This window comes from Liolophura sinensis, chromosome 1 (genome assembly GCF_032854445.1).
Source record: "Liolophura sinensis isolate JHLJ2023 chromosome 1, CUHK_Ljap_v2, whole genome shotgun sequence".
In the NCBI taxonomy this organism is placed as follows: domain Eukaryota; kingdom Metazoa; phylum Mollusca; class Polyplacophora; order Chitonida; family Chitonidae; genus Liolophura; species Liolophura sinensis.
This window is the reverse complement of record NC_088295.1, coordinates 3,817,557-3,842,046: the sequence shown is the minus strand read 5'-3', so window position 1 is coordinate 3,842,046 and position 24,490 is coordinate 3,817,557. Positions and strand designations below refer to the sequence as shown.

At 41.7% G+C, this 24,490-nt stretch overlaps 1 protein-coding gene across 4 annotated transcripts in view; it reads left to right on the top strand.

Annotated features, from left to right (window-relative positions):
• Positions 1-24,490, top strand: part of LOC135481875 (serine/threonine-protein kinase 31-like) — a 37,054-nt gene that overhangs the window by 7,740 nt on the left and 4,824 nt on the right. For 2 of the 4 annotated variants that reach the window (XM_064761627.1, XM_064761630.1), the window contains exons 5-25: positions 260-339; positions 2,945-3,100; positions 7,298-7,375; positions 7,816-7,992; positions 9,566-9,798; positions 10,139-10,274; positions 10,865-10,927; positions 11,124-11,167; positions 11,517-11,688; positions 12,228-12,350; positions 13,213-13,317; positions 13,773-13,862; positions 14,163-14,273; positions 15,151-15,399; positions 15,786-15,887; positions 16,041-16,121; positions 16,632-16,748; positions 17,172-17,291; positions 18,107-18,190; positions 18,612-18,761; positions 22,430-22,555. In XM_064761627.1, coding sequence (XP_064617697.1) covers positions 260-339; positions 2,945-3,100; positions 7,298-7,375; positions 7,816-7,992; positions 9,566-9,798; positions 10,139-10,274; positions 10,865-10,927; positions 11,124-11,167; positions 11,517-11,688; positions 12,228-12,350; positions 13,213-13,317; positions 13,773-13,862; positions 14,163-14,273; positions 15,151-15,399; positions 15,786-15,887; positions 16,041-16,121; positions 16,632-16,748; positions 17,172-17,291; positions 18,107-18,190; positions 18,612-18,761; positions 22,430-22,555 — 2,597 coding nt within the window. The remainder of the gene's footprint in view (positions 1-259; positions 340-2,944; positions 3,101-7,297; positions 7,376-7,815; positions 7,993-9,565; positions 9,799-10,138; positions 10,275-10,864; positions 10,928-11,123; positions 11,168-11,516; positions 11,689-12,227; positions 12,351-13,212; positions 13,318-13,772; positions 13,863-14,162; positions 14,274-15,150; positions 15,400-15,785; positions 15,888-16,040; positions 16,122-16,631; positions 16,749-17,171; positions 17,292-18,106; positions 18,191-18,611; positions 18,762-22,429; positions 22,556-24,490) is intronic. The other 2 variants (XM_064761628.1, XM_064761629.1) reach the window with 2 other exon arrangements.

The following is a 24,490-nucleotide window of genomic DNA, read 5'->3' as shown; positions in this document are numbered from 1 at the left end:
CTGGGGGAAATCCACAACCATCCACTACTTAGAAATTTCAAGTATTTATAATACTGTAAACTATATTGATAATGATTTGTTTCAGTGTTTATGATCACATATCAATAATCATTATTGGTTTGTCATACTGTTCTCTATTGAGTAATGTTTTTAGCTTGTTTTGTAACATTGTACACCATAGTATTTTAGACCATGCACACACAGGACTCTGAATATCAAGTAGAGGAAGTCTTTATCTCTGAATATTTGACATTTTCAGTGCCTCAGTCAGATCTGTCCGACAAGAGGTCCCAGGGCTCAGACTCTGACCTGTCACAGCTGGGCGATGTCAACAAAGAGGTGAGGCTCAACAAGGAATGAGAGAAATGGAGCAGGGCAAGGGAATGGAGAGGGTTAGGGGATAGGGATGGAGCGGGTGCAGGGCAAGGGCATGGAGAGGGTTAAAAGATAGGGATGGAGCCGGGTGCAGGGCAAGGGAATGCAGATGATTAGGGGATAGGAATGGAGAGGGTGGAGGGAAAGGGAATGTAGATGATTAGGGGGATAGGGATAGAGAGGGTGCAGGGCTAGGGAATGGAGAGGGTTAAGGGATAGGAATGGAGAGGGTGGAGGGAAAGGGAATGTAGATGATTAGGGGATAGGGCTAGAGAGGGTGCAGGGCAAGGGAATGTAGATGATTAGGGGATAGTGATAGAGAGGGTGCAGGGCTAGGGAATGTAGATGATTAGGGGATAGGGATAGAGAGGGTGCAGGGCAAGGGAATGTAGATGATTAGGGGATAGGGATAGAGAGGGTGCAGGGCTAGGGAATGGAGAGGATAAAGGGATAGGAATGGAGAGGGTGCAGGGCAAGGGAATGTAGATGATTAGGGGATATGGATAGAGAGGGTGCAGGGCTAGGGAATGGAGAGGGTTAAGGGATAGGAATGGAGAGGGTTAAGGGATAGGAATGGAGAGGGTGCAGGGAAAGGGAATGTTGAGGCGGGAGCAAGGCTCTGGAGAGGGTTAAGGGATAGGGATGGAGAGGGAGGGCAAGGGAATGGAGAGGCTTAAGGGATAGGGATTGAGGAAACATGGCCAGGGTATAGAGTTAAGAGATAGGGATGGAAAGGGGGCAGGGTAACGGAATGGAGAGGGCCAGGGGATAGGGATGATGCAGGGCAAGGGAATGGAGAGGGTTAGGGAAAGTCATTCTAAAATAGAGATGTACCCTTGAGATTACATCTCTAATAGACTTGGGCGCCATACTTTAGACAGTAGTGACGTGGGAAGCCAGGCTTGTGCATTACGTCACCTGGTCTGAGATGACTACTTTCTCCTGTGAACAACAGCATGTCATGACGAAAGTACTGAACTGTTGAGCAGTGCACTATTTACAGGCCTCGTGGGTATCATTATCATCTCCGTCAGTGCTCAAGCTGAACCACCTCAGTTTAAATATGTTTACACACTTTCCACTTGATTTTGCATAGTAGAATTCACAGGGGATTCAACAATGCTTATCGTGAATTCTTCACTGTGTTCTCTGCGATGGATGACCCACTTGGGGCATAAGCTGATATACAAGACTTTTACCATACCCAGTCGTTTAGAGTGCAATGACGGGGCCTCCGTGGCTCAGTTGGTTATTGCGCTAGCGCAGTGTAATGACTCAGGAGCCTCTCACCTATGCGGTCGCTGTGAGTTCGAGTCCAGCTCATGCTGGCTTCCTCTCCGGCCGTAAGTGGGAAGGTCTGACAGCAACCTGCGGATGGTCGGGCTCTGCCCTGTTTCCACCCACCATAACGCTGGCCGCCGTCGTATAAGTGAAATATTCTTGAGTATGGCGTAAAACACCAATCAAATAATGATAGAGATGACTGCAATGACATCTCTATACTCACATGCCGCACAAAGAGCGGTGATCGGCTTTATCTTTAACTCTACAAAAACGTCACTGCTGGCCTTGGCATGCATGATTACTTCTTCAAACTCTCTTTTCACGCCGTCTTTTGTGGGCGCCGCCATGTTGAATAACTTAATATTCATTAGCTAATACATGAGTAAATAGTCCATTTTTATTTTGGATGTTTTAGATTATTTCAGATGAAGGTAGTTGCTTGATTTTATAACACTGATACAGATTTAGACTCAAGGAATCTGAAAATACTTAAGTATCTGATACTCCTCTATCAAAAATTACTGTGCTTATGGCGCCCATCTATACACAAGCTTAGTCTCAGTACCATAGGATCATGTAGAAAGGTGCTTGATCTCGAATGTAGGGAAATGGGATAGAGAGGACATTGAGAGATTGATGGTGAGGGAACAGGGAAATGGGATGGAGAGGACATTGAGAGATGGATGGTGAGGGAACAGGGAAATGGGATGGAGAGGACATTGAGAGATTGATGGTGAGGGAACAGGGAAATGGGATGGAGAGGACATTTAGAGATGGATGGTGAGGGAACAGGGAAATGGGATGGAGAAGACATTGAGAGATTGATGGTGAGGGAACAGGGAAATGGGATGGAGAGGACATTGAGAAATTGATGGTGAGGGAACAGGGAAATGGGATGGAGAGGACATTGAGAGATTGATGGTGAGGGAACAGGGAAATGGGATGGAGAGGACATTGAGAGATTGATGGTGAGGGAACAGGGAAATGGGATGGAGAGGACATTGAGAGATGGATGGTGAGGGAACAGGGAAATGGGATGGAGAAGACATTGAGAAATTGATGGTGAGGGAACAGGGAAATGGGACGGAGAGGACTAAAGCGGTATTCCACTTTCTGTTCGGTTATTTTTAATTTATTTATGTTTAGTTTTCGTTATTTGACAATACTTGGTTCAGTCTGCTGCGTGTGGATCCAGTAGTTGCTGTAGTTCTGACTTGTCAGTACCTTTGCTACTTGGATTCAGATGTTGTGACGTTTTGTCTGACTATACCGTTTTGTTTGTTAGGAGCAAGTTGTTGTGACGCATGTGGAGAGTGTGATCTCCTTGTGGGTTCAGACCATTACTGAACAATCTGCTGAGGGGTTGCGCAACATGACCAAAAAGCTAGAACAGACCTGCCCTGCAGCATCCAAGGTGAAAAGCACCCCTGTTTCTGGTAAGGTAAGTGCGTTATTATCAACACTGCTCCAGGGAGAAAGGTAAAGGGGAGTAGCATCTCATTTACAGTAGTGAATTGTATAGAAAAATTTGTCCTGTGTTCCCATAAATAGCGTTTATGTGTCAGTTCTCGTGAATATGGTACCTTTGACTTGCTGGTGATAAAAAATTTCGATCCTCTGGAGCATTTTGCCTGTGGCATAGCTATACAAAGTGGTATCCTCTGGTCTGTAGGCTAACCTTAGGATACATGTGTCTGAGACAGAAAACGTATGCCATCCTCCTGGTGGAAAATGGTGATTTCAAAAATATCCTATAGCTTTAGGGAAATATTAATATGTATGCAGATGATTCCCCACTCTCATGCCAGCATCTCTGATGCGCCAGCTGAATGGGAGTCTGTTAGCATAACATGTCCTTTCGGCCGTGAGGGGTCAGAGTAGCATTGCTATGGAGCGGTCAGCGTGTATGTTATCTTCAAAGAGACAAAAATAGTCCTTCTGATTATCCTATAAATAGGGCCTCCACCCCTGTGTCCACAGTTTTTTAAAACACAAGTGCCTGTTAGAAATCCAAAGGGGAATTCACTTCCCAGAGTAAACACCATTCATTCTCCATACTCAATCCCTCTCATCCGGCACATCGGAGGTACTGGTATGATTGGGGGGGGGGGGGTGGATTTCTTTTACGCACGGCCTTGGCCTTTCGGGGTGACAGTAGCATGTTTAAAGAATGAACAACAGGCACAAATACGAGCAGATTCTCATTATTTATTATCTCCAACCACACTGGAGACTCCAAAAAAAAATAACACACTGTGCATAAAAGAATGCCCCTTGGGTGCCTGTAAAGGCTTACGGTAGAAATTGTGAAATGTGGCAGCACATAACCAGTCAGCTACATCCAGGATATCCTTTACAGACACTCTCCTACGAGAAGCTGCCCACTTTGCAGCTGAACCATTTGAATGTCCTTTAAACACCGCTGTATCTTTCCCTGACAACAATAACACTTCTGTCAGCCATCTCGAGATGATCCCGGCCTGAACGAGTTTGATAAGAAACTAATAACTGATCGCTTTTCTGACTATTCGTAGTTTTCTTCAGGTACATCAACAAAGTTCTAACAGCACATAAACTTTTGCCCATGTAGGAAACCAACTCAGTAGGTATTGGAGGCCTGTTCCTCCTACTAGTCTTCAACAACTAATCAATTATAAGCACCACCTGATTTCCACTGTTTGAACAAATAATATTAGAAACCCTCAGGGCTTTCAGTGTTTGCACCCTCAGTGCAGTAACGAGTTAGCAAAGAGGTAAGGTTAAAAGTAAGACACTTCAAGGATGACTCTCCTGATGGTGTACAAGACTTTAAATAGTCTAACACCCTAGTACAGCTGTATCTAGGATGAGGCGGCCAAGCCTCAAAACAACCTTTCATGAACCTCTGAACTAAAATGTCAGGAAAATCATAATCCATACTCTTAAATGTCTGCGATAAAATGGATCTGTGAGTGTTAAGAACTTAAGTGCTGAAGTCCTGCTAAATCGTTTATCACGTCTCTATGGGACGGCTGAGGGGATTCCCACTTCGCTTGTAACACCGCAGAACACTAGAACGCCAGACGACTTCATACTGAAGGCAGGTAGATGATCACCATGACAAAAATGTTGGCACCGTATGCAGAAGATCCTGATGCTCTGAGGCTCGTCCAGATACTTGACAGAGCACTACCTGAAGCTTCCTCCCCATTGGATGACATTGATCTGTCCCGGGTAGGGTGACCAGATTTGGACGCCGAGGCAAACAAACAAGCAACTTTGTCAACATGCCTGTGATCTGAGAGAACCAATTCTGATTCTTCCAGTAGGGAATGACAAGAATCGCTTTCTGCACACTGTCATGATTCAACTTGGCCAAGACTCTGCCCAAGATCCTGAAAGGAGGGAAACAGAAAGGATTTAAACTTGCCCTACTATGTATCCACTAAATGAGCGTAAGGATCCGGTACGCAGGATGCATAACAATCAATTTGATTATTCAGTCTCAAGGCAAACAAATCTATATCAGGTTCAAAAAACCTTTTCTCGATATGTGTAAACATGGACCGATCCAGCATCCGTTAAGTTGAATCACTAAAATCTCGTGAAAGTCAGTCTGGTGCTAAGGTTGATCTGCCAGTCAAGAATCTAACGCTCAAAAAACACGGCTGATTGTCAGTCCACGTAAATATTCTATCTGCGAGCTCAAGTAACTTAAACTTTCGATCTCCAACATTATTGATGTAACTAACTACTGTCATGCTGTCAGATTTCACCATAAGGGCCAGTAGTGCGAAATACACAGCTAAAAACTCCAACTGATTTATGTGCAATTTAGACTCCTCACTCGACCACCTGCCATTAGCAGTACGATAGTCTGGCACACCACCCCAACCTAAATTGGAGACATCGGTCTGAAGCACAAATCCACAGGAGGCAACTTAAACCCAGCTGAATTCATACATCGAACATTATTAATCCACCATTTTATGCCTTCATGACTTTTGTCAGACAAAATCATAACACTGTCATATGACTGTTTTGGGTGAAACGCTGCAATCTTATCATGGTCAAGATATCTGTAATGTAGTGAAGCCAATAAAACTAGCCACCTCACGTATTGTACATATGGAGGCTTTTAACACAGCTACTGAACAAAGCACCCATGACCAATTGTTAAATTGGAGGAATTAATTACAAAGCCCAAATAAGTAATTTCTTGTGTGGGTGTCAAAACAGATTTTTCCAAGTTTGGCACAAGACCCATCTTACAGAACGTACTCAAAACTAAACCATTTTGAGAAGTACACACACTACTACTAGCATTCGTAATTAAAGAATCATCGATACAATACCCACACCTATTGGCCAGAAAGAGTTAATAGCCATAAACTGGTTTATCTGTTTTACTATATGTTCTATGTTAGCTGCTCAAACCAAATTGAAGGCATGTATATCAATACTGACCAGTACTTCCTCACTGGAAAGGTGCTTAGTCCTTGGCTGGTCAGCGGGCATTATCCCCAAACAAACATGTACCTTTTAGCTCAGGATGGTTCAACAGCCATGCACCTAGAAACAGATACATTGAAGAACACATTAGCCCATAAGGCCAGTGCATCAGAGGCCAAATGCCTACGCTTATTCGGCCAAAACAGACCTGCCACAGCCCCCATCAAAGTCTGAACTTTACGCAGAACCAGGTCATGCCCTCTCACCCTAGGGTGCAATGAACTCCAAATCTCTTGGTGGTAAAAGCTCCTCACAATTATGAGGCACCTCAAACCTCTTCTGAATTTCGTCTACGTCAGTAGGACGAGTACATGCTTTTTGCATAAAGTCTGTAATACTCGTCATCAGCCTGCTCGGTATCGTCGAGCGAATTTAGGTCTAAGGGACCAGTGTTGGACATGTAATCCTTAGCTGGCTGTACACTATTGTATTCGGTGGGCAGGGCAGTCGATTGAGACTGCATGAAGGCATCAAGCTTATTTAAAAGCTGAGAAATGCCGAGTTTTTACGTGCGATCCTCTGGATAGAAACCTCATTGTTTTTTTTTACCTTTGTCGCAGATTTGTCCTTCTCTGGAACCACCCTGTCCAGATCCCTAGACACAGCCATGACGGGACTCTGTCCTGCCAACTTTCAAAGTGTGGCAACCCAGACTCGGCATCTGAGCCAAACATTTGTCGCAGGTCAGATTCTGTGACCTCGTCACTCTGACCTCACGTCGCAGTACACCCTTCTTCAAGCCCATGCGCACACTTGTTCGACATTTGTGAAAACGCGCTGCTGATGGCATAATAGCTAAAAAAATGTGGACACTGGGGTAGAGGCCCTATTTATAGGGTAATCAGAGGGACTATTTTTGTCTCTTTGAAGATCACATGCGTGCTGACCACTCGATAGCAATGCTACTGTGACCCCACAAGGCCAATGCCATGTGTAAGAGAATCTTAGTTTTGGTTAGCCAGTAACTGTACCTCTGTCCTGTGTGGACTGCTGCCCCAGTTTTCCAGTGCCATTGTTCATATTCATGGCTGAAGATTCTGAAGGCTGAGTAAAATAGATTTAATAACTATCAGATTCATGTGTGTGTACAGATGTAACACCTGCGACAGTGTCAATGACTTTGTTTATGTTATGTTTCTGTTGGCAGCATTACGCGACTCAGTATTCACAGGATGGCTGTTGGTATAGATGCTCTGTCAGACAACTTCACTCCATCAAGGGAAAGGTGAGGGATACATGAAACCATGCTGCGCACAGTGCTTTAATAGATGTTGCAAGTGTTGTGTTTTGGGATTTGAGGCTTCCTTTCTAAAACATGCATTTAGGAAACTTCATGATAATAATGTGAGACAATAATCTTGTATTGTTTTTTTGTTTTCAGTGTTTGTATTGCTGAGAATTGTAAAAAACTATTACATTGCAGCAGAGAATGACTTCACCTTGAGCTTGGCTGCTTGAATTCAGCTCGTGTAATTTTGCAGAAATCAGGGTTTGGGACCTCGAAAACCTTGGTGTTTGGAATTAACTCACCATAATTTGCCAGCAACCTGCAGATGAATGTGGAAAATCAATAGCGTCTGTCTTGTTCTCTTTGGTGTAACAGTCCAGGAAAATGTATACATGTGTAACTAGGAACATTTGTATTGACGCTCTGGTTTGTTTTAGGTGAAGGTTCTGTACGTGGACTTTGGTAATCTGGAGGAGAAGGCCTTGGATGACTTGGTGGAGATCCCACAGTCCCTGGCCAATGTCAAACCCTTCGCCAAAAAGATCGTCCTTCATGGCCTAGCTGTAAAGAACGATATTGATAGTCAGACTGTGAGTCCCGACCCTTTCTTAGCGGTGAGGTCTGGAGGGGTGTAGCAATCAGTGTGGAAGATAAAAAGTAAAAAAAAATTTATAACATGGGGGAAGATATAAACATACAGGGAAAAAGTTCTTGGCGTCTTTGCAGTGTGTTAAATTAGTGACATGTAAACATAATGATATTGTTTTTATGAGTGTATACATTTTGGGATTGGTGCATGTATGTGGGTATTGTCAGAATATCCTCTCAGAATCATTTCACGGGATTCCAAACAGACTAATTGTACAGTGCCAAAAATAGTTTCAAAACTTTGCTCTTAAGCAACATGGTTGGTGAATATTGAACAGAAATGTTTAAGTGCTACTTACATGTTTATACACACAATGGTTCTGAAAAAATATTTATGTAAGCAAGTGGTGACCCAGAAATGATAGCTACAGACATTACTGACATGTTGGCTTAAGACAGAGTAAAACTAAAAGAAGAGAATGGACAGAATGTAGAATTCTTTCAGTGTTGAGCAGTTTCAGCTAAGCTGAATGTCTTTGTCAGAAAGCTGCATATGTTTGACACATCAAGGAAGTTATTGTATTCTGCCACACCAGTATTCTAAGCTCCATGTTTTTAGCTGTCAGAGGCAACCTTATACAAAAGCAGTCTGAATCTTCTCGGGTAATATTTTTGACATCTTACCTTTTACGTTGGGTCATTGATTCGGGTGAAGAAAGGCTTTAGGGCAAAATATCGATGTTCTGGGGAATGTAACAGCAACTGTGAATTTGGGCTCGGTTTGTTGTCATGGACTTCCAGAACATCTGGCTCTTAGCTTCCTGCACAAAATTTGTGAAAAACAACAATATTCTGGTCATGCAAGCGAGGGCACCATGAGTATTGGGTTGGTCATGTGGTCTAATTTGGTAAAATGAAAAAAAAAACGTAATGGGTTTGTGTATTAATGACTGGTTTGTGTGTGTATGTCTGGACTTTTGTATGTATGTCTACATTTGTGTATGGATGTTTGGGTTTGTGTAGTGATGTTTGGGCTTGTGTATGGATGTCTACATTTGTGTGGACGTCTGGCGTTGTGTGTGGACATCTGGATTGGTGTATTGATGACTGGTTTGTGTGTTGATGTCTAGGTTGTGTATGTATGTCTGGGTTTGTGTGTGGATGTCTGGGTTTTGTGTGTGGACGTCTGGGTTTGTATGTGGACGTCTGGGTTGGTGTGTTGATGACTGGTTTGTGTATTGATGACTGGGTTGTGTTTGGACATCTGGGTTGATGTATTGATGAGTGGTTTGTGTATGCATGTCTGGGTTTGTGTATGGACATCTGAGTTTGTGTATGCGTGTCTGGGTTGGTGTATTGATGACTGGTTTGTGTATTGATGACTGGGTGGTGTATGATTGGGTCTGTGTATGAATGTCTGGGTGTGTGCATTGATGTCTGGGTTTGTGCGAAGTTATGTTTGGGTTTGTGCGAAGTGATGTGTGGGTTTGTGTGAAGTGATGTGTGGGTTTGTGCACATTGATGTTTGGGTTTGTGCACCGTGATGTCTGGGTTTGTGTTTTGATGTGTACTGATACAGGCGTTCTGTTCTGTCTGAAGGGCCTACAGTTTGTCCAGGAGAAGACCGAAGGTCGTGTGTTGAAGGCCAGGCTCACCACCCCGCTACGTGACAACACAGGGTCGTTTGGTGACCTTTATGTGGATGATTGTAGCCTCAGTGAGATGGTCATGCAGCGGGGTTTTGCACGTCGCACCATGCTGCCCACAAAAGCCAGCACACCCCGTGGTCAAGGGGCCATCAATGGGTCACCACACAGAGTCACTCTCAACAAGTACACCCTTCTTATGCCTCAGTTTATTTTTGTTTCATTATTACTACTAAATTACCATATTGTCATTATAAAAAGGAATATTTCTGGAGAATACTTTAATGAACGTAGTATATTACTGCCAAAAATTTGGCTTCATTAAAAGTATGAGAAGTTATTGTGTAGAGACGGCTATTTATAATGAGATGAAGTTATCCTTGATGACCCACGTGTATTTGCCTGACTGTACATCTGGCCATACAGTCTCTATATTGGATATCAGACATTCAGTTGTGGGGTCCCTACATGTAGTTATGTGTGTGTGTGTATTTACCACAAAAGGAGGGTTGGTTTTATTTTGTAGTTCACAACTGACATACAGCGAGAGGAACAGAACATCTCGTAATGAACTGGCAGACTACAAAATGTGGCTGGAGAGAGAGAAAGCCGAGAAGGATATGTTGTCATTTGAACTGGCTACACTTAAAGGAAAGCTCAAGGTGAGTCAGAACCCACTAAAGTATAATTATGCCCGTAATTTGTTACTCTGAATCCAGTGAACGTTCATTATGCCTGTAGTCTGTTCCTTTGAACCAAGTGAACTTTCATTATGCCTGTAATCTGTTCATCTGAACCAAGTGAAGTTTCATTATGCCTTACTCTGTTTCTCTGAATATGTTAGGGCCCCTGAGGAACTTTCTAGGAACCTTGTTAACAGTGTATGTAAGGACAACACAAATGTTGTAGTCTGGGGACTGGTATGTTTTTGTCAGATTTAGAAGTATTCATTTTTATTTGAGGACAAAATAAAATAAACTTCAGACAAAATACTCTGTTTTTCATTGGACAACAACGATCATGTTGTAGACATGCGGGGGAAGTGATTCGTCTACATATGGGTCTTCTGCACTTTTGCAGGATAAATTTGTTACATGGTTGGTCAGTGATATGACACGGAAGTATATGGTGTTAGTAACCTTCATATTGGATGAGGCGTTATCTGAGGATTACCGAGACCAGATATTTCCGTATCCTGTCCCTGAGTAATCATGTAACTAGTGCTCTCACTGAACTCTGTTTGTCTTTATAGTGTCTACAAGCTGAACAGGCAGCTACAACCACAAAAACAGCTGAAAACACTCTTGAGCAGAAGGTATGTATTTTATTTCTTAACCTTCTTGTACATGTACTGTGATATAAATTCCAGCTATTGCTTGAAGACAATGTTTTGAGGTTGTTTAGGCTCTAGGTAAATTTATTACCATTATTAACATTTCAGGCAGAGCTACATTAACACCAGGTTGTAACCATTGTTCCTCTCAATTTGTATTGTTTTGTATCCTTTCCAGCTAACCAACATTACGACCTTAGTACAGAAAGTCACCCAGTTAAGGTAAGTGTGGCTGACATGCTAGGCACACCTGTTACATGATAACATCATCTGAAAGTCTTTTTATTACTGGTATTGTTTTTATCTTTTTACATCTATGGCTGTTATATACATATTGGAAATAAAGGTTTATGGGGAGATTTTGGCCAGTGTTTTGGCCAGCAATGAATTAAAAGTTGTTGGTGGAAATGTATCAGAGGAAACTACCTGCATTGTTTTTTACTTTATGTGACCAGTCTTTATTGTAGAAATAAATATATATGTGAAGGAATTTTGGTTTTATTATTTAACCATTGCTATATTGTATAGCATGAATAAGATAGATACAGCAATGGTTGATTTTTGTTGGCAGGAAACAGTTTCCAAGCAATGACAGTGTGAATGACTGTATTTCCACATCCTTGAGCATTGCCATGGCAACTGACCATGTGACTCTGGAATCCATCAGCAGCCTACACAGTGTGAATGAGACCTTGGAGGCGTACACCAGTTGTCAGCAGGCCATCAGGGCCAGTAAATCTCTGGTGTGTTATGATGGACATATTAATATTAAGTTTGCACTTCTACTTCTGCTAAGTCATTTAACCTTGGCTGATGAAATGCTGCCAAATGACAATTACCCGGGCTCCCTGTTTTCTGCATCCCACAGGTTAAAAGGCACCTGCTTAAGCACTCTTTTGTATATTATACTCGGAAGTATTTCTCCATCATACATCCTCATCAGTGAGGATGTCATGTTGAAAGTTACCTTGGCAACAATATTGCTGTATTTAGAATTGCATTACCTGTTTATATACAGGTACAGGTTATATTCCGGGAATGAAATTAGGACTTCCTTGAGGTGCCTCACTCTTTAGGCTGCAGGTTTAAAGCCCACAGTGGCCAATTTTCAGTATATTTGTTCTATAAAATTTCAAGCAATGAAAACACTTGCATCAACTAAAAATTAAGAAAACTGAAAAACAGAGACTCAGTCATTGGACCAGTGACATTGTACACTTAGGGGTAAATAATGCTTTTTCATTTCATGCTACTGTACTGGAGTGTTGTGGGTGATTTTCAGGAAGGGCTGACAGATTTGATTGAGCTGAGAGACAAAAGAAGACGTGACCTTCACGCCAGCTTTCAGCAGTTTATAGAAGAGTCTTCCAAAATGCCATTGGATGGCCGAATGACAAAGGTCAAGGTAAAAAAACATAGCTGTAGTTTACCGAGTTACAATGAGCAGCTGGCCTTCCATAGGTATATCCTCACACTGCTCAATATACGATTGGAATGGTTTCCTCCTCAGTATCCATTATTTACATTTTGTACATTAAAATGTTTTGAAGAAGATGCTTTCTTGCTGCTCGCTGGTATGCCTTATTTATCTGTCATTTGATAAGACATAAACTTGCCCAATGTGTAAATCCCCAAATCATTCAGTTTGCACCCATATGTGGTTGATCCTCTTCGGTAGTTGCCTGGGGAGATATGACATCACTAAGTGGGAACTCGGCTAGCTCAAAGTGTTCAGCATTGGAAACATGATCCAGTACATGGAGTTTGTCACACAACAACAGGTCATCATCAAGTCTCCCTGCCCTATAAGTGTATGATGATTTTCAGCTCACACACTGTTGGAAAAGCAACATAAAGCGTCTTGCGCATGTGAAAATTCTGCAGAAGCATGAAATGTTGAGATACCTCCAGCAATTTGTCTGACAAGGTGTGCAGTCGTATTAATGTATTAAGTGTGGCCATGTTATGAAAGTGTTAAAACTCTAACAATGGGTTTATCTCAGACCATTATCCTGACCTGCCTTCTCTGTGATAATCAGCGTTTGAAATTACAAGTGCTTAGATACCACCCACGTCTTAGCCGGTGCATCCCCAAAAAAGTGTACCTGTGCTCCCATCCTGTAAATTTGGGTGGACATTTTTTTTTTTTGTAAATTTCAGAGGGCTTGCAGAAATAGAAATACTAGGGATATCAAGGCTTGTCTTAACTCTTGCTGACACTGTGATTAGGAGCACTGTACTAGCCTGTTGGTTGTATCTGCTTTCAGTCTGGTCTGCAGTCTATTGCGGAGTCATACAGTGGCTTTATGCACTTCATCATAAATAACAAACCCAGCCTGGAAGAGGCCAAGAACATGTACAATGATTGGAGGGTAAGATGGATCTGCCAAGTACCATATTAATCTTTTCAGATTATTTCATCTTTGTTAACAAATCGCTTTAACGTTATCTAAATTACATCTATATTTATGAATTATAATATTGGTAAAGTTTCATCATAAGAATTTGTTGCCGTATTCAGTGTTTTAATATTATTATTTAGGAATCTAGATAGAATCCATTCCAACACAAAAAAGTGTCTTAAAAAGTACTGTTTGTATTGAGCTGAGGTTTTACATGTATGTCAAGCACAATAGCACAATTTGAATGTTCTGTGTGCATATTTATTGTAAATTTGTAAATTTCACTGCTTCTGTACTTTATATATTGAGCTGAAGTTTTCATTCCTGTATCTTTTACTGGCAAGCTTTCTGGTAGCGTTGCTACCAGACTTAACTTGTGAAGAAATGTAAGTCTTTTGAGCTAAAGTTTGTTACCTTTATTGCAGGTGAAAGTGTTGGCAGGATTCAGGGACATTCGCGAACAGACAGATGCTGTGAAGCAAACTTTGACCACCACCCTCTATCACCTACAACAGGTGAGTTGTCTCCCTTATATTCAGATTGTTCTGGTGTAACAGAGATACATGTATGTAAAACAAAAGCTATATTAAAAGCTGTTTGCAGGACTACTTGTGCCACATTTTCAGGTTTGTATCAGAAGATAATTAACATCTCAGTTTATAACTGCATAAACCTTCACTGAAGTCAGGTTGAGGGATATCACCTGTTCTGTAAATATTGTGGAAAAGGAAATTTTTTTACTTTTATTATATAATGAAGTGATTTTTTTTTTTGTGACACCATAAAGCTTTGTTTTCAAATTAACTTTTTGTCAGCTGATCTCCTTGGAAGACGTGGGGCAGTCAGGTTCTGTGAACTTTGATCTGGATGGCATGTTTAAGAATTATATCGCAGCATTGCAGAAGGAGTTGACAGTCACAGATGTGGTGAGCTTATCCAAATGCTTGTGTCAGTCTCTTTGTGTATCTTATATACATTTAAATTTATTCCTTGATATTTGATATGCACTTTTTACGTCATCTGTACAAAGTACTGATGCAGCTAATGTCATACATTGATGGTCAGCTTCCAATAACTGTGACCGGCCCTGATAGCACAGGTGGTAGAGCGTCCGCTTCGGGAGCGGTAGATCCGGGATCAATCCTGGGTTGAGTCACACCTAAGACTTTACAGGAGGAAGTTGTAACTTCCTCGCTTGGCGTTCTGCATGAAGGGGATAGTACAACGACTGGTTGATCCGTATCAGTATAATGGCCCGGGCAGGGCGGCTTACTTACCTTTGGTAAGTTGTCTCAGTGAAGCAGCACTAGATAAAAGAGCGGTGGAAATCTGTCCTGCTACAAGGAGGCACATTACATACACCCTAAGGAATCCTTTGTCGTCATATGACTGACTCACTCCAATAACAGTGAAAGCAATGTGAAGATAACGACTGCATGTGTAGAGCTCGGATTTTACATACATGTGAAGCAAATGACACAAGGGGGATGTTTCATCATTGATGCTTTGTGTGAATATTTGTGACTTACAAAATGAAGGACTTTGTGACCAGTGGTATCTCACAAAGTAATTCTCATGTACATGAAGGGGTAAATTATTGTTGATGCCCTTCATGTGTGTTCATTCCCATAAATTACCAAATTCATGACTTTGGCTAGCAAATCAAAGTCTTATTAAATTTTTCTCATTAAGTTTTCCATTAATACTTTCTTGTGGGAGATAGTGGATGTGACTTGATAATAATAACATAAGACTGATAATGACTTGAAGTTAGCTATGTTGACTGTATTATTATATTTGTAGCAACACAGCAGTGAAGCTTGTCAGATGGCATCCATTATTCATGAGATAAAGCGAGTGTTTGAAGAAGAGTGGAAGATTATAGAAAGTGTTAAAAGTCTGGCCACAGAGTTCACGCGCCAGAAAGCTGCAATTGAAGAGTGGTTGAATGAAAAACCAGATCTGCAAGACATTCGGGGTGTGAGGAAGAACCTGCGCTCTATCAAGTCTAAACTGCGCCATCTGTTAGCTGACAAAGAAGACATTGAGGAAGTAAGTTATTGTTAACATTTCTGGCGTGTTTATCTGTCTGTAGGGTGGTGATGTTACCCTAAACACAGCTTCCTCACCTTGTGGAAGTATGCACATATCACAGTTTTGTAAGCTTCAGTGCTGTTGTTGCCCTTCACATTATGGGCAAAAGCATACAAAGAATATCATGTTGACAGTGATAGAGTCCTTGTATTAATGAAAAACTAATATCTTAAGCAAGTTTCAAAGTATTATTTTTGTCCCATTGCCACTTCAAACAAGTTTCAGAGAACTGTTTTTGTGTACAATACATTCAAACAAGTTTCAAACTTGCTGTCGTGTTTTCTCTGGCTCTCAGGCTATAAGATTCCAACGTGTTGTGTAATGTTGTGTTATGATTTTGGCAGAATGACAGTGGCTCTGATGATGAAAAGAACAGAATTGAGACAGAGCTGGTGGCTATTCGGGGTGACCTTCAAACAGCTCTGCTTGTGGAGGAGGAATTGATGGTGAGCAGATTAACTGCTCTTCTCGGTATACTGAACACAGTTTCAATTTAGCCTATCTAGTCAAAAATAAAATGGCCTTACGCAAAAGTTTCAACATTGGTTTTGTTCAGAAAGTATATTTCTTTTTGTTGGTATTTATATGTGCTTTTGCAGATGAAGTACTCTGCATTGGCGGAGGATCATTTCCCGGAACTGAAGTTAACTAATGCTGATTTGAACCTGGACATGTGTCAGGTAAGTCCGCTCGTGTTTCCAAGCTCTCAGTGGATGATTTAACTTGTTTTACTGAAACTCACCCTTTGATAAAGAATGTTGGCGATTCTCGTGTGGCAGTTTATGCTGTCTATCATTGTTTGAAGACTACTAGATTTCCACCAGCATGTCCGTTTCCTTCACCCTTAACACTCAATGACAGCTTAGTAAAAAATTCTTGTTACCGGTGTTAAAGGTCAGTGAAATAATTTAATATAGTGGGACTGTAAAGCTAGTTCACAAAACTACTATTGGACCCTGGATCAGGGGTTTTGTAGTATCAGTTGACGAGTATCTTGGTTTTCTCTCACATGGAAAAGGTGACTGCATTGCTACAGTGCATCAGAAGATTTATCCAAGAAAGTTTTTGAAAAAGCTTTCAAGCAATTCGCATTCATATTCTCAGCAAATATGTTTGCACGTTTTTATATAATTGAAAATAAATGACCTGAAGGTAAGACATGTCTTAATTTGAACTTACCGTTGTTTCAGACGTATGGAGGGATGTTGAAGCTCAGTCGGGATATTGACCACTACACACTGGAGCCAGCTGCTGACCAGCAGGGTGTCTACGATGTCATGTTTGGGGACAGACGAGCGGTCATTAGGGTCAGTATGTCCATTGCAGGAAGTACCTGTACACAGAAAGCTCAGGCTGTTTGTTACGGTTGGAATCAAAATGTGAACACGGCTAAATCTTATTCTGCCTAGAAGTTTGCTGCCAAACCTAATTCAAAGCCATTCAGAGTCAGTGGACCATTTTAGTATTACAGTACAGTACAGAGAAAGTGTCAAGCCGCCTTGCAGATTAGTTAGTCCTGTCTTTTGTAATTATCATAAATTATAATGATAGAAAGACAAGGTGGAGAACAAATGTCATCCTGATGAGGTGGAGAACACATGTCATCCTGTTGAGGTGCAGAACAAATGTCATCCTGTTGAGGTGCAGAACAAATGTCATCCTGTTGAGGTGCAGAACAAATGTCGTCTTGTTATCTCAGACTGTATTCGATTACATATGCCATTTTGCAGGAGTATGTGGTGGATGACAGAATTCACTCCAGTAAGGATGAGTTCCTACAGAGGGCGTTGCGCTACAGTCGTGTCTCCAGCCCCTACCTGTGCCCTGTAGAGGCAGTGCTCCTCTCAAAGGTACGTACAAGAGATATTTTCTGATTCTGTTATAGTGCATGCTCACTGTAGTTGAACCTATCTGTTGAGCTGACCAATGAAATCTATATGAATAATCCCTTTAGAAGCCAGGTCAGTCTCGTGCTGTGTGGATGCTCTGGCTGTTTCATATTGATAGTCCATTGAAAGGAAAGGTCAGTCTCGGGCTGCATCGATGCTTTTGCTGTTTCATATGGATAGTCCCTCTAGAAGCCAGGTCAGTCTCGGGCTGCGTGAATGCGTTGGCTGTTTCATATGGATAGTCCCTCTAGAAGCCAGGTCAGTCTCGGGCTGCGTGGATGCGTTGGCTGTTTCATATGGATAGTCCCTGTAGAAGCCAGGTCAGTCTCGGGCTGCGTGAATGCGTTGGCTGTTTCATATGGATAGTCCCTGTAGAAGCCAGGTCAGTCTCGGGCTGCGTGGATGCTCTGGCTGTTTCATATGGGTAGTCCCTTTAGAAGCCAGGTCAGTCTCGGGCTGCGTGGATGCTCTGGCTGTTTCATATGGATAGTCCCTCTAGAAGCCAGGTCAGTCTCGGGCTGCGTGGATGCTCTGGCTGTTTCATATGGGTAGTCCCTTTAGAAGCCAGGTCAGTCTCGGGCTGCGTGAATGCGTTGGCTGTTTCATAGACAAGTACTTCATCAAATACAAAATTCCAAATTATAACTTGGTACAGGCTGTAATCAAGAAAGAGAAAAGTGAGTTAAGAAAAGTGTTTTATTGCTCAAATTTATGGAACAGCCATGTTACCTAGGTATAACCTTAGTTCCTTGTCTAATACATTTTGTTCTATACAGAATCAAAAGCAAGTTTATGTCCAGACTCAGGCCTCTGGGCTTCCGTTATTGGATTTTGTGGAACGCGAGGATTTAAAACCATGGGTAAGCTGTCACTTTTTGCCTTACAACCATTGTGCCTAAGTTATTTTCTGTGTACATCATTGTTTGATTGTAACCTTCTCTGATTTATAGATTTATTTATCTAGTTGATTGGTGTTTTATGCTGTACTCAACAATATTTCACTTATGCGACGGCGACCAGCATTATGGTAGAAGGAAACCGAGCAGAGCCCGGGGGAAACCCACAACCATCTGCAGGTTGCTGAGAGCATGAGCTGGACTTGAACTCTCAGCGACCACATTGGTGAGAGGCTTCTGTGTACCATCTTCAAGTGTCATTGCTATTATCGTGTTTTCACTGTGTATTCTGCACAGGGCCCATGAAACAAAAGGTTCCTATTTTTACCCCAGAAAATGTTGAGTTATGTGTGCTAATTACTTGCTGTCTATCTGTCTTCCTCAGCTGATACAGAAGATCCTGCGCTGTGTGACAGAAGGTCTTTGTGCCCTTCACGAGGCAGGGATAACGCACGGCGCTCTGTCTCCTCAGACTGTCCTGATAACAGAGGGTAAAGTCGCACAACTTGCGGTGCTGGATTTCTCACGGCCAGCAGTAAGTACACAATCACAAAACTGATACAGAATATCTAGATGATCTGATGGCCAGTGGTAAGTACACAATCATAAAACTGATACAGAATATCTAGATGATCTGATGGCCAGTGGTAAGTACACAATCATAAAACTGATACAGAATATCCAGATGATCTGATGGCCAGCAGTAAGTACATAATCATAAAACTGATACAGAATATCTAGATGATCTGATGGCCAGCAGTAAGTACACAATCATAAAACTGATACAGAATATCTAGATGATCTGATGGCCAGCAGTAAGTACACAATCATAAAACTGATACAGAATATCCAGATGATCTGATGGCCAGCAGTAAGTACACAATCATAAAACTGATACAGAATATCCAGATGATCTGATGGCCAGCACTAAGTACACAATTACAATACTGATACAGAATATCCAGATGATCTGATGGCCAGCAGTAAGTACACAATCACAAAACTGATACAGAATATCTAGATGATCTGATGGCCAGCAGTAAGTACACAATCACAAAACTGATATAGAATATCTAGATGATCTGATGGCCAGCACTAAGTACACAATCACAAAACTGATACAGAATATCCAGATGATCTGATGGCCAGCACTAAGTACACAATCACAAAACTGATACAGAATGTCCAGATGATCTGATGGCCAGCAGTAAGTACACAATTACAAAACTGATACAGAATATCCAGATGATCTGATGGCCAGCAGTAAGTACACAATCACAAAACTGATACAGAATATCTAGATGATCTGATGGCCAGCAGTAAGTACACAATTACAAAGCTGATACAGAATATCCAGATGATCTGATGGCCAGCAGTAAGTACACAATCACAAAGCTGATACAGAATATCCAGATGATCTGATGGCCAGCACTAAGTACACAATTACAAAGCTGATACAGAATATCCGGATGATCTGATGGCCAGCAGTAAGTACACAATCACAAAACTGATACAGAATATCTAGATGATCTGATGGCCAGCAGTAAGTACACAATCATGAAACTGATACAGAATATCCAGATGATCTGATGGCCAGCAGTAAGTACACAATCACAAAACTGATACAGAATATCCAGATGATCTGATGGCCAGCAGTAAGTACACAATCATAAAACTGATACAGAATATCCAGATGATCTGATGGCCAGCACTAAGTACACAATTACAAAGCTGATACAGAATATCCGGATGATCTGATGGCCAGCAGTAAGTACACAATCATAAAGCTGATACAGAATATGCAGATGATCTGATGGCCAGCAGTAAGTACACAATCACAAAACTGATACAGAATATCCAGATTATCTGATGGCCAGCACTAAGTACACAATCACAAAGCTGATACAGAATATCCAGATGATCTGATGGCTAGCAGTAAGTACACAATCACAAAACTGATACAGAATATCCAGATTATCTGATGGCCAGCACTAAGTACACAATTACAAAGCTGATACAGAATATCCGGATGATCTGATGGCCAGCAGTAAGTACACAATCACAAAACTGATACAGAATATGCAGATGATCTGATGGCCAGCAGTAAGTACACAATCACAAAACTGATACAGAATATCTAGATGATCTGATGGCCAGCAGTAAGTACACAATCATAAAACTGATACAGAATATCTAGATGATCTGATGGCCAGCAGTAAGTACACAATCACAAAACTGATACAGAATATCTAGATGATCTGATGGCCAGTGGTAAGTACACAATCATAAAACTGATACAGAATATGCAGATGATCTGATGGCCAGCAGTAAGTACACAATCACAAAACTGATACAGAATATCTAGATGATCTGATGGCCAGTGGTAAGTACACAATCATAAAACTGATACAGAATATGCAGATGATCTGATGGCCAGCAGTAAGTACACAATTACAAAGCTGATACAGAATATCCAGATGATCTGATGGCCAGCAGTAAGTACACAATCATAAAACTGATACAGAATATCCAGATGATCTGATGGCCAGCAGTAAGTACACAATCACAAAACTGATACAGAATATCCAGATGATCTGATGGCCAGCACTAAGTACACAATCATAAAGCTGATACAGAATATGCAGATGATCTGATGGCCAGCAGTAAGTGCACAATTACAAAACTGATACAGAATATCCAGATGATCTGATGGCCGGCAGTAAGTACACAATCATAAAACTGATACAGAATATCCAGATGATCTGATGGCCAGCAGTAAGTACACAATCATAAAGCTGATACAGAATATCCAGATGATCTGATGGCCAGCAGTAAGTACACAATCATAAAACTGATACAGAATATCCAGATGATCTGATGGCCAGCAGTAAGTACACAATCATAAAACTGATACAGAATATCCAGATGATCTGATGGCCAGCAGTAAGTACACAATTACAAAGCTGATACAGAATATCCAGATGATCTGATGGCCAGCAGTAAGTACACAATCATAAAACTGATACAGAATATCCAGATGATCTGATGGCCAGCAGTAAGTACACAATCACAAAACTGATACAGAATATCCAGATGATCTGATGGCCAGCAGTAAGTACACAATTACAAAGCTGATACAGAATATCCAGATGATCTGATGGCCAGCAGTAAGTACACAATCACAAAACTGATACAGAATATCTAGATGATCTGATGGCCAGCAGTAAGTACACAATTACAAAGCTGATACAGAATATCTTGATGATCTGATGGCCAGCAGTAAGTACACAATTACAAAGCTGATACAGAATATCCAGATGATCTGATGGCCAGCAGTAAGTACACAATCACAAAACTGATACAGAATATCCGGATGATCTGATGGCCAGCACTAAGTACACAATTACAAAGCTGATACAGGATATCCAGATGATCTGATGGCCAGCAGTAAGTACACAATCACAAAACTGATACAGAATATCTAGATGATCTGATGGCCAGCAGTAAGTACACAATCATAAATCTGATACAGAATATCCAGATGATCTGGCGTAAACAACCAGCGGATGATCCATAAACCCTGGATGAGTGTACCTACGGCATACACAACCAGGGGATGATCCGTACTGTCAGACGTATATAAACCCTGGATGAGTGTATCTACGGCATACACAACCAGGGGATGATCGGTGCTGTCAGACGTATATAAACCCTGGATGAGTGTACCTACGGCATACACAACCAAGGGATGATCGGTGCTGTCAGATGTCAGACCCTGGGTGAATGTACCTATGTCATACACAACCAGGGGATGATCCGTACTGTCAGACGTATATAAACCCTGGGTGAGTGTACCTACGGCATTCACAACCAGGGGATGATCCGTACTGTCAGACGTATATAAACCCTGGATGAGTGTATCTACGGCATACACAACCAGGGGATGATCGGTGCTGTCAGACGTATATAAACCCAGGATGAGTGTACCTACAGCATACACAACCAAGGGATGATCGGTGCTGTCAGATGTCAGACCTTGGGTGAGTGTACCTATGTCATACACAACCAGGGGATGATCCATGCTATCAGATGTCAGACCCTGGCCTTAGTATAGATTGGAGCATCTAACAGCTGTGGTAAATACAGAAAGCTATCTCTCAGAACGGTTCTAAACACATTTGATAACCTTACTTTTGCTTGCAGGCTGATCCCTCTCGGTCTTGGTTCATCACAAATGCTGGGTTACACTTCAAGGCCCCTGAAGAGGACCCCAGTCAACCCCCTACCCCCAGCTCTGATCTCTTCCACCTGGGTCTCCTGTGTCTGTGGGTAAGCAGGCGTCATTCAAAATCGTGTTGTATAAGCTGTCGTCACTGGGGGGCATGCTGTGTATGAAGCTGTTGTCACTGGGGGTCATGCTGTGTATGAAGCTGTTGTCACTGGGGGTCACTGTGCATAAAGCTGTCGTCACTGGGGGTCATGCTGTGTATGAAGCTGTTGTCACTGGGGGTCACTGTGCATAAAGCTGTCGTCACTGGGGGTCATGCTGTGTATGAAGCTGTTGTCACTGGGGGTCACTGTGCATAAAGCTGTCGTCACTGGGGGTCATGCTGTGTATGAAGCTGTTGTCACTGGGGGTCATGATGTGTGTGAAGCTGTCGTCACTGGGGGTCATGCTGTGTATGAAGCTGTCGTCAGTGGGAGTCGTGTTGTATATAAAGCTGTCATCAATGAGAGTCATGTTGTATATAAAGCTGTCTTCAATGAGAGTCATGTTGTATATAAAGCTGTCATCACTGAGATTCATGCTGTAGGTAAAGCTGTCATCAGTGAGTCATGCTGTATATAAAGCTGTCATCAATGAGTCATGCTGTATATAAAACTGTCATCAGTGAGTCATGCTGTATATAAAACTGTCATCAGTGAGAGTCATGCTGTATATAAAGTTGTCATCATTGAGAGTCATGCTGTATATAAAGCTGTCATCAGTGAGTCATGTTGTATATAAAGCTGCCATCAGTAAGAGTCATGTTGTATATAAAGTTGTCATCAGAGAGAGTCATGTATGAAAAGCTATCATCAGTGAGTCATGTTGTATGTAAAGCTGTCCATGAGTCACATTGTGTATATAAAGCTGTCGTCGCTGTATGTCATGCTGTATATAAAGCTGTCATCAGTGAGTCATGTTGTATATAAAGTTGTCATCAGAGAGAGTCATGTTGTATGTAAAGCTGTCATCAGTGGGAGTCGTGTTGTATGAAAAGCTGTCAATGAGAGTCATGTTGTATATATAAACTGTCGTCACTGTGGGTCATGCTGTATATAAAGCTGTCATCAGTGAGTCATGTTGTATATAAAGCTGTCATCAGTAAGAGTCATGTTGTATATATAAAGCTGTCATCAGTAAGAGTCATGTTGTATGTAAAGCTCTCCGTGAGAGTCATGTTGTATATATAAAGCTGTTGTCACTGAGGGTTATATTGTACATAAAGCTGTCATCACTGAGGATCATGTTGTATAAGCTACTGTTTTGCAAGCTAAGGGATAAACTGACATGATATGGGTGGGGTGGATCCATGCTCTCTCTGTCATTTTCTACCATTCAGTTCATTTAATACTTGTTTGACTTCTGTTCCCTAGATCAACTTTAATACCTCGAACTCTGTTTCCTAGATTGATCTATCTCGAACTGTGTTCCGTTGATAAACGTACATGTATCTCAAAGTGTTCCCATGATTCATGTGCCTTTATCTCTGTTCCCTAGATTCACATACCTCAATTTGTTTTCGCTAGACTCCCGTACCTTCGTTTCGATTACCTAAAGTGGTGTACCTACATGTAGATCTCTGTTCCCTAGAGACTGGCCCTGATAGCACAGTTGGTAGAGTGTCCGCTTGGGGAGCGGTACATAGAGTGTCAATCCTGGGTCGAGTCACACCTAAGACCTTAAAAGATGAAGTTGTAACTTCCTGTCTTGGCATTCAGCATGAAGGGGAGAGTCCAATGACTGGTTGACCAGTATAATGGCTTGGGTGGGGCAGCTTACTTGCCTTCGGTAAGGCGTTTCAGTGAAGCAGCACTAGATTAAAGAGCGGTGGAAATCCGTCCTGCAACAAGAAGGTAGATTACATCCACTCTAAGGATTCCTTCGTCATCATATGACTGAAAAATTGTTAAGTACGACGCTAATCCCAAAGCACTAATTCACTTGGACGTGTTCGTGTACCTCAATATGTGTTCCTTAGATTTATCTACCTTAATGTC